Here is a 10,558-nt window from a genome sequence, read left to right as displayed (position 1 = left end):
TTATTATTATTATTATTATTATTATTATTATTATTATTATTATTTATGTTTGTTTATTTTTTTTGTTTCTATTGTTAATTATAATTTTTTATTTGTTTCAGAGTTCAAGAAATTTAGAATCAAGACATCTGAACCAAGATTCATATGATCCCCGAGTTGAGATCGAGTTACGAGATAGTGGATTCTATCACATATCTCAAATTGGGAGACTTGTTTTGCACAATGCACTTATAAATGCCTTAATCGAGCGATGGCGTCCAGAGACTCATACGTTTCATCTTCCACACGGTGAATGCACGATAACCTTAGAGGATGTTGCAATGATATTTGGACTCCCGATAGATGGTATGCCGGTGTCAGAATTTACAGATAGCAGCACTAATGGCCTCGAAAATGAATTCATGACACAATTTGGTACTGTACATACTGCCGCTGATCATAAAGGAAGCGGTGTCAAGCTTGCATGGCTTCGCACCCTAAAGCGGCGCATGCAGTTGGACACCGCACTTGGTAGACAAATGTACGTCAAGATACATTTATTATTGTTGTTTGGCACAAATTTATTTTGCGACAAGTCAGGAATGACAATCCACTGGAAGTTCTTGCCTTTACTTCGAAATTTTTCTGACATTAGAGGCTTTAGCTGGGGATCCGCTTGCCTTGCACATTTGTATAGGGCATTATGTCGGGCATCACGTTATGATTGCAAGGAGGTGGATGGCCCATTGGCACTGCTTTGTATATGGGCTTGGGAACGGTTACCGTTCCTAGCATCGGTGCGATCGTTTCCTAGTTTTCCGCTTGCGTGCAGGTAAAATTATTTCATATGTTTACATATTATCGCTTATGTATTGTTTAGGTATATTATATAACATATATTGGTACTGAGTGTTAGAGATTTATTTTATTTCAGCTGGATGTTTTGGCGCTCGCAGTTTCACGGATACCAAAAGTGGACCATTTCTCACATCAGGCGTTTACTAGATGATATTCCCGCAGATGGGGTTAGTTTTTTTTCTTGTTGTATTTAACATTGTTGTTATTACCATTGGCATTATATTTGTGTTTGTATTTATGCAGTCGTTTTGGAATGTTTTTGCAGTTTGTGTGGAACCCATACAGTCCTGAACATATAGAAAATATTGTAGTTCCAAATGACATTTTGCAGCATCGATTGATGTGGAGTGCAGTTGTGCCACTAATATCGTTTGAATGCATTGAGTGATATGCATCAGACCGGGTAATGAGGCAATTCGGTCTGGCGCAGGAAGTTCCTGGAGAAGCTACTCGTCTTGCAGAATCTCACAACGTGGTTCTTACTGGACCAAAGAACAAAGATTGGAGATTTGAGCATTCTGGATACATTATGAGCTGGACAAACCGTTTGAGTTCTGTTCTGGTTGGTGATCCTGCACTACACCATCAAGCATCCGATCGGTATATGCAATGGTATACAGAAGCATATGGGGCTCACCTACGATTGACTGGTTATGTTCCACAGCCACAGCCACAGCCGATCATACACCCATACCAGCTGCCAACTTCCTTTCCACACCAGTACCCGTACACACAGCCAAACCCTGAGCCTGGACCATCGTTCTTCAGTCAGTTGTTCCCTGACTCACACTCACTACACATGCCTCCCTACCAGGGATATTATCGACCTTTTATGTCACAACATGTAGACACAGCTGCACAATCATCAAACCGCCAGCTATATCAGTGGGTGGTTGAAACAAAGACATCTCAATGGGTAAATGACTTGTTCTTTGACCCTCAGCTACAAGTGCAGCAATCCCAGCCTCAACATCCTACAGTTAACGAGCAGGCACCACAGCATAGTCAGCAATCGCCTCAAATTGTGCCTGGTCGGTCATCTGTGGATTCGAGACTAAGACATCGCAGTCCATCTCCATGCTCGGGGTCTAGAAGGTCTGTTGACTCGATCCAAAGTGTCGCTAGAGGGATCGGTCATAGTAATGCTGTTAATTTTCCTCAGGTGCAAGCACCAATGGCTGCGGTTGATAATGATAGTGAGGACGACAATGAAGATGACAGCGATGGTAATAGTGTAGTTAATATGAGTGTATTTAATATTAGTCTATTTATTATTGTTAATGAATCCTAATACTTGATTAGTGTATTTATTCTTGTGGTTGTTCATGTCATGCAGCTGCGGCGGAAGATATAGATGGGGTGGAAGGTGCGAGAAGTTTCCACACTACCGATGTACAAAGTAAGGGGTATAACTTGAGGATTGACCCAATACGTAGGAGCGCAAGTAGATATACCCCTTCCACAATAAAAAAAGCAGTAAAAAATGTACTAAATTTGTGAAAAAGACATTTAGCAAGTAATCTTTATATTTATTGTTCACCTATTGTTGTAAGATTGCTATTGTGGTAAGATTGCTATGGTAGTTTTTGTTTAATTTAATTCATAATGTAGTACATAATCCAATACAATAAGTAAATAAATGCTGAAAATCCTAAGAATTATGAGCACCACCACTAGCACTTGACCCTGGACGCTGAGGGCATCTACTTCGACTGTGACCTTGGCCTCCACAAAGCCTACAACGCCTAGGACCACGCATATCACGCATATCCATTTCATTCAAGAAACGAGTTATTTTGGGACGTCCTTTGGATACTCGCTTTAAGTGCGGATTAGGTATATGCCTTGGTCCTTGATACACAGGCCATGTTGCTGGATTCCCTAATGGCTTAAACCTTGCTCTATACACCTTCTTTATCTCCTCCATCCTATATACGTCATGAACATATTGTTGTCAATCAAGTCATTGGTTCGCACAACACGCAAAGACATGACGACAAGGAATTCGATATGTCTGAAACTCACCCCAATCACAATGTCGTTGACGGAGATTCACCGCATACTCTAAACCACTGGGCATCTCGCGCACCTCAAAGACCTCATTCTGCCTATTAAACAAGTTAACTTGGATGTTTCCCGCTGCCTGCTGATTTGATTGAAGTTTGTTGATTGCATATTCAGAGAATACATGTCCCGCATTCGTTCGAGCCTCAGCCTCAGCCTTCTTCCTAGTGAACAACTCATTTAACCTATAAAAAGTTGCCTTGACAAGTGATGTAATTGGAAGATTTCGCGCCCCCTTTAATACCCCATTGATGCACTCGACTAGGTTTGTGGTCATATGACCCCAGCGATATCCATTATCGAACGCCAAAGCATATTGCTGACGTGGGATCCGATCGAGCCACTGAGTGTAAGCCTCACCACGCTCACGTAATCTTGCATACTGCACATTAAATTCACGCACAGTCCTACAATAACCTGTAAAAAGAAAAAAAAGAAAAAAAATAAGTATCACCACATAACACTAACATCATTATTTAACTATAATTTACGTACCCATATTTACAATCAACTTCTGTAAATACGGTGCCTTGAAATTCCTTAAGAAGTTGGATGCTATGTGCCTAACATAAAACATGCGGATAGCTCTCGGAGGCTCCCATGATCCATTACTACGTGCTATTGCTGAGGTAATAGAGTCGTGTCGATCAGAGATAAGCCCAATACCATCCCGCGTCACCACATGTGTGTGCAAATGAGTAAGAAAAAAGTGTCATGCATCAGAAGTCTCACCCTCAACAACGGCAAATGCAAGAGGCACAATATTGCCATTGCCATCCTGAGAAACTGCAACTAAGAGAGCTCCTTTGTATTTGCCATACAGATGTGTGCCATCTATTTGGACGATTGGTTTGCAGCTCCTAAATGCTCTAATGCAAGGGTAAAAGCTCCAAAACACTCGTGTCAGTATCCTAATATCCTGGACCACCTCATCCCCTAGGTAAGCTGGTGCAGTTTCGATCTCAACTGCAGCTGATGGATCTTTCTGTACCATTGCTTCAAACCACAACGGTAAAGCTTCATAAGAAGCTTCCCAACCACCAAAAATATTCGCAATTGCCTTTTGCTTGGCCAGCCATGCTTTGCGGTAACTTATCATATAATTGAATTTCGATTGTACTTCAGCAATCACAGATTTCACCTTTAAAGATGGATCAACTTCAACCAATGGCTTTATAACCTCTGCAATCATGTCTGAGTTTATCTTGGCATGATCTTGAGAGATTATTGTCCTGGAGCATGTGTGACTACCATTGTACCGCCTTATAACCCAACAAAACTTTCTCTTAATAAGACTAGCCCTGATAAGCCAATCGCAATTTGTTCCATAGTGTACACACTTAGCATAAAATGTGGTTGGCTCAGATTCACACACTCGATAATCCACACCCCGACGAATGGTATAATCTTTAATTGCTGCAATCACAGTTTCTCTAGAACTAAACTCCATGCCGATGACAAATTCACCATCCGTAACAACAACAGGATCTACAACAGCCATAACAAGAAATAAGTCTTACTGTTACTAATAATGGTAACAATAATAAATTAATAATAATAATAACAACAAATAATCGTAATAACAAATAATAACTATAATAGTAATGCGTAATATAATAAAGGCTAATAATAATTATTATAATACTAATCACAATAAAAATAGAAGACTACTTACCTGCATTGACAAACTTAGGAAATTCTGGTGCATTCATAGCATCTAGATCCAAAGCATGCATAAAAGAAGGCTCTCTAGATAGATGTTGGCTCGTTAGTGCATTTGTCACCTCTGCAATGTCAGGCTCAACTATGATATCATCTTCGTCAACATCTTCAACTGGACCAATAATATGATAAGTGCCCTCGAATTCCTCTTCACTTTCAGTGTTATAAACCGTCCAGTCGATGTTAGGTTCGGGTAAATTAACCTCAACTAATTCTTCGAACTCAACATATAACTCGATAACTGACACTTGTGCCCGTGTTTGTTGGTAGATCGAAAACATCACTTGCATACTTGTATCGTCAACCACATACATTATTTGAAATTGAATAAAACCCCCAAATACTAACACAGGTTGTCTATAAAAAATATTTGTGATTCTCTTTAATATTTGATTATCAACACACTGACAAAGTATACGCTTAAATTCCTCGTATGTTATTCCAAAAGGAATAACAAGATCATATGGATTTTCACATACAAAACTCACACCTTCAGATGTTTGTGAAAAAATTTGACCATTATAATATATTTTCAAACTAACACTTTCCTCCATTTTTCTTCTCTTACTCTCTCAACGAAATAAACCACACTCACACTCAACAAATTCGTTCTTCTTTTTATAATACTCGAGGTATATTTTTTTAATAAAAAAAAATAATACGCCCCTGCGTAATGTCATTCCGCCCCATGCGTTCTGGTAATACGTTGTTCTTGTATTTTCAATACGCCCCCTTGTATTATATTTTTAATATTAAACTAATACAATCCGCCCCCTTGTATTGTGTGTTTAATATTAAACTTATACAATCCGCCCCCTTGTATTGCTTTTTAAAATTTTCAAAAAAGCAATACGTCTCCCTTCTACTGTCTTCTTTTATTTTTTAAAAAATATTTGGTTAAAGCAATTCGCCCCCTGCGAATTGTCAGCCCCCAGAAACATGCAAAACACCACCAGATCCAATAATGAAGTATTACACCAAATCTTAACCAATATTAAAAAAAATGAGCCGAAATTTACACGTGATGAAAGTTATAATTTTATGAGAAACTTTAAGTTTTAAAGTGTTTTAGGATCAACATTCTTACTATGATAAATCAATTGTCTTTCATATTAGTATTATATGCTTGTTATTATTTTTAATTTAAATTTTAAAAATATTAGTCAAATAAAATTTTAAATTTTAAATCACATTTAAATCTTAAAATTCTAAACTCTAAAATAAAAACTAATATCAGCCAAAATAAATAACACATAATAAGAGTATTTATTTACTCTTAGAACATTCACAAGTTTTAAAATTCAATAGTAATTAATTTTATAATTTTTTATTTTATCAGTACTGATCATTTTTCAAGATTAATTTATAGCATGTGTGATGATACTGTAGGTTCCACTATTTCACTTTATTTTTTTAAGAGACATTTATACTTTTCAAAAGAATAAATATTTCGTTTTATTTTTGGTAAATTAAAAAGTTCATATATGTATTTGTGTTTGTAATTTTTTAAAGTTAAGGTACTTTTAAAAGCACCTAATATTGTGTTTGTTTACAGTGATAGAACACCAAAATAGTAATACAGAGACACAAAATCGTATTTGATAGATAAGACATGAATAAAGACATTATATTCAAAGACACTAAATTATTGTATTTTGCAAGGTTTTAAAAATCGAATCGGTCATCAAACCATTTTTGTCATTAGTTCACTGGTTTATTGGTCTAACCGATTCAACTGTGATCCAACAAAAAAAAATCATTTTATAATAAAATAATAAATAAATTATAAATAAACACTTTAAAATATAATTATAAGTAAAAACACTCTAAAAAATCATTGTCCAAGGTTTCTACTTTGATGACAAATAACTTAATGCTGTTAAAAAGCTTCTCTAGGATGCTTCTCCTCCTTTAGCGAAATCACAACACACAAAATAGGAACACAACAGAACCGGGTCATCAGTAATCAAATAATCATTCAAAAAAATTAATACAAAACATTCAAATAATTAGTAATCAAATAATGATTAAACAGGGCATAAAAAATGCAAAAGAATTGAGCAGTGTACTGACCTTTGAAGTCTGGGACTCTGGGGTTTGACGAATAGACGACAGTAGTGGATCGACAGACAAACGAACGGCGGCTAAGGCTAGGATTTTTTAACTTTTTCTTTGGTTGAGAGGCCTTGACGCTGAGTTGAGTTCTGGAGAGTGAAGAAGGAGAGAAGGGGGCAAAGGGTTCTCAGCGCTACCGAAGCTTTGTTTTCTTTTTGTTATGAATGAAACGGCGACGAGACGACGGTGTCCAAGACGAAGACGATGGAGGATGGACACCGAGTGAGGAAGAAGAGAGAAGCCTCGGACAACCACGGACGATAGCAATGGCTCACTCACTCCATTCGGCGACTGTGGAGGGTAGCTAGGGTTTTCTTTCTTTGATCTGTGGAGAATGAAGGAAGGAAAGTTAGGAACGAAAGGGGGAGGGGCACAGGAGAGAGCACGCGTTCTTCGTTTGCCCCTTATTCAAAAAACCGGCCGGGTCACGGTTCGGTTCGACCAACCAGTCCTCGGCCGGTTTAACGGTTCAATTGCGATTTTTGAAATTGGCGGTTTTAACATTTGTTCGAGTCATTTTTTGTAGCGGTTCACGGTTCAACCACTTCGATCGGCCGGTCTAAATCGGTTTTTAGAACATTGGTATTTTGTGTTCATCCTAACAGGAATGACACAGAGATACTAACATAGGACACTACTTATTTTTTATTTTTTTCATTATTCTTGTTAATTTTTTATAATATATTTTTTCTTATTATATTTTTCTACTCAAATTTTTTTGAATGAAAACAAAATGAGAATAAAATAGATTTTCATAATTTATTCTATTTTATCACTAAATAGAATACAAGAATACTAAATTTTGTGTCTCTGTCATTTATGCCTTGGTCTCAATGTCTTATCTTGTCTTGTTATCAAAAACAAATGTAGCCTAAGAATTTTTTTTAAGTTAACTTGTGCTTATCACAAAATTAAAATGTCTAATATAACCTCGTACATTAATTAATATTCAAATTTAATTCTTATACTGTCTATTATAATATTTTAAATTTTAAAAGTTAGTTTACGAAATACACTTGTTATTCCTTATGCTTATTAAAAGATATTTTTAATTTAATTTACCAAATACATATGCTACAATTTTTAAAAAGCTAGTTTTTATAAGTTATTTTTAAAAAATAAAAGTTTTATCAAAGTAAGCCTTAGGCTTAGTTTGATAAAATTTTTTGAAGAGACGCTTATATTTTTCAAAAGCATTGATAAATCAAAAAGCATGCTTGTATTTACTGCTTTTAAAAATTAGGGATATTTTCGAGAACACTTAAGAATGAGTTTTTTTAAATTAGCTTATACTTGTCAAAATTAAAAAGTTTAATACAATCTTATACATTATGTAAATTTAATTCTTAGATAATGTCTGTTATAATATTTTTTAATTTTAAAAATTATTTTACTAAACTTACTTGTTGTTGTTTATGTTTATTAAAAATTATTTTTAATTTAATTTACTAAATATAAATACTATAACTTTTAAAAATCTAACTTATAAAAGCTAATTTTTATAAATCTTACTTTACTTTCTATTCTTGTATAAAACATAAACACTATAAAACACGTTAATCTAAGCTAGAACATTTTATTAACTACGTGTTCGTAACCATATATATTAGCTAAAAAGACCATTTATCCCTTCTATTTATTATTTTCAAAGCGACAAATGTTGTAGAGAGCCCTGTTTACTTTACTTCATTCTTCTTTCCTCTTTCTGATCCTACTCCTTCATAATCCCCTTAGACCATTCTCAATATCTTTGAAAAATCACTTTCTTACAATTTCTAAGCCATTTCAGCAAGCAAAGAGTGGTGCAACGAGAAAAATTAGAGAGTCGTACTAGTTTGTTGTGAATGTAAACTTGAGCGAAAAGCAAACGGCCCCAATAAAAAATCACATTGGTCGTGTGTTATGAATCAATACAGATTTAAAAATTGATGATATGTAACTATGTAAATATAATTAATTGAAGATTTTTAGACTTTTACACTATATTTGGATCAATAAATAAAAGAAAATACAACAAAAAAATAGATAAAAAATAAATTTTTTCATTAATTAGATAAGAAGGGAAATTGGATTGAAAGAAAAAAATAGTGATGTGGACTCACATTCAACTTTTTCTTTCGATCCTGCGAAAAAAACTAATGAGAACTCTATGATAAAAGTAAAATTACTAATTTATCCATTGTGTTAAAATTAAAAGCAAAATTTTTAATATAGCTAATTGTCTCTGAAACTTGAAAAGACTTCTCTTTTTCACCACAGTTTTATCGTTGGCTCAACAGCGCTAGCTATGAGTAATTTTTATCATTCTTTTAAAAAATTATTTATTTGTATATATTTAAAAACAATGATACGCCTTTTTATTTATGATATTTAAAAAATAATAAATAATAAATTCAAAAAAATATTATTGTTAACACAGATATAATACATTAAAATTTTGAAATACAATCGGAATCACTTTTTTTATTAAAAAAATAATTTAAATACATTAGTATATTATAATTTATATATAATATATAAGGGTATTAATGTAATTTTATTAGATTATAATTTTTTTCTTTTTATTTTTTCTTTTATCCAAACAAAAGAAAAATTTATTCCTATTTTTTTCCACCCATTTTCTCTTTTTCCAAACAATATAAAAAAAAGTCATTTTTTTTTAATTTTTTCTCCTATTTTTTTTCTCTCATTTTTCATGTTGCATTCAAACAAAATATTAAGTAGTTTCATTTGTTTATTATTAAATTAGTTGAAAGGTGCTATCAAACTATAACTTGCACATTATGATGAATTTATGGAAGTTTTTTCTACAAGGCACCTCATGGATTTGACCATGCCACGTAGAAAGTGTTTTACTTTAGGCTGTGTTTGATTTATGTATGAATTGAGATAAAGAAATAAAGAATACAAACATTAAAGATATAGACATAATGAAATACAAAATTTTTATTTTGTTTAATAATTATATACTAGATAGAACAATAAATTATAAATGTTAATATTATCTCTGTAAAAAAAAACTATTAAAAAAGAGAAGATAATAAACAAAATGAAAATAGAAAAAAAAGGGATAAAATTAAAAAATTTATATATTATAAATTATGTATTAGTATCTCAAACTAAAAAAAATATAAAAACATATATTTTATATGTTCTTGTATGTCACTCTCCATCAAAAATTTATATTTAATAAACGAAACAACAAATATGTACTACCTATTCATTAAGTGATAAACATGTCTGCAAAAAGTCTTTCTATTGGTACGGAGGGTAAGTGGCACCAATTTGCACAATTATTAAGCACGATTTGCTAGAGGAAGGCTACTCGTGTTTTCTATGTTTTCAAAAGTGATGATTAGTATGAACCCAAGATTGCACTATACTGAAAAATGATTTTCTATGACTCTTACAAGATTATGTCATAAACTGGGTTAAATTTTATAATGGTTTTTAAAATTGGTATCGTGTACTAAAATTATTCTTAAAATTTTAATTGTATTAATTATATTTTTAAAATTGACAAAAATATACCACATTAATGTATTTAAAATATTAAAAATTTTAAATTTTAAGAAAAATAAGAAAAAACTAGTGAAGAGACTAATTTAGTACACGACATTTAATTTTAAGGACTACAATGAGTCACTTAAAAAAGTGAGAGATTAATTTGATGCATTTACAATAATGACATAGAAAATGACACGTGGACAAATACTGTTGCGACATGTGACACAAACAGACACGTAGCCAAATAGTATTGTGACACGTGGCACAACTGTCCACATTAGTATACCACGTGTCACCGGTCAACATATCATTA

The 10,558-nt window shown here is 33.2% G+C and overlaps 1 protein-coding gene across 1 annotated transcript; it reads right to left on the bottom strand.

The window, feature by feature from the left end:
- Window positions 1-2,488: 2,488 nt before the first annotated feature.
- Window positions 2,489-4,937, bottom strand: LOC107465153 (uncharacterized). Its single transcript, XM_016084148.1, has 5 exons — window positions 4,577-4,937; window positions 3,634-4,389; window positions 3,397-3,525; window positions 2,901-3,318; window positions 2,489-2,765 (listed from the first exon to the last, which is right to left on the bottom strand). Exons 1-5 carry the CDS (start codon window positions 4,935-4,937, stop codon window positions 2,489-2,491), a joined length of 1,941 nt encoding a protein of 646 aa, XP_015939634.1.
- Between the last annotated feature and the right edge of the window lie 5,621 nt (window positions 4,938-10,558).

The sequence above is a fragment of the Arachis duranensis genome, chromosome 9 (assembly GCF_000817695.3).
Source record: "Arachis duranensis cultivar V14167 chromosome 9, aradu.V14167.gnm2.J7QH, whole genome shotgun sequence".
Taxonomy (NCBI): Eukaryota; Viridiplantae; Streptophyta; class Magnoliopsida; order Fabales; family Fabaceae; genus Arachis; species Arachis duranensis.
This window is presented reverse-complemented; position numbering and strand designations above follow the sequence as displayed.

Bases quoted from the DNA above. Each gene is read 5' to 3' on its own strand.
- LOC107465153 (XM_016084148.1), bottom strand. From the start codon at position 4,937: ATGTATGTGGTTGACGATACAAGTATGCAAGTGATGTTTTCGATCTAC. The intron at 4,390-4,576 runs GTAAGTAGTCTT...TGGCTGTTGTAG, and splicing joins TCCTAAGTTTGTCAATGCAG to ATCCTGTTGTTGTTACGGAT. The intron at 2,766-2,900 runs GTATGCGGTGAA...TGACGTATATAG, and splicing joins GAGATGCCCAGTGGTTTAGA to GATGGAGGAGATAAAGAAGG.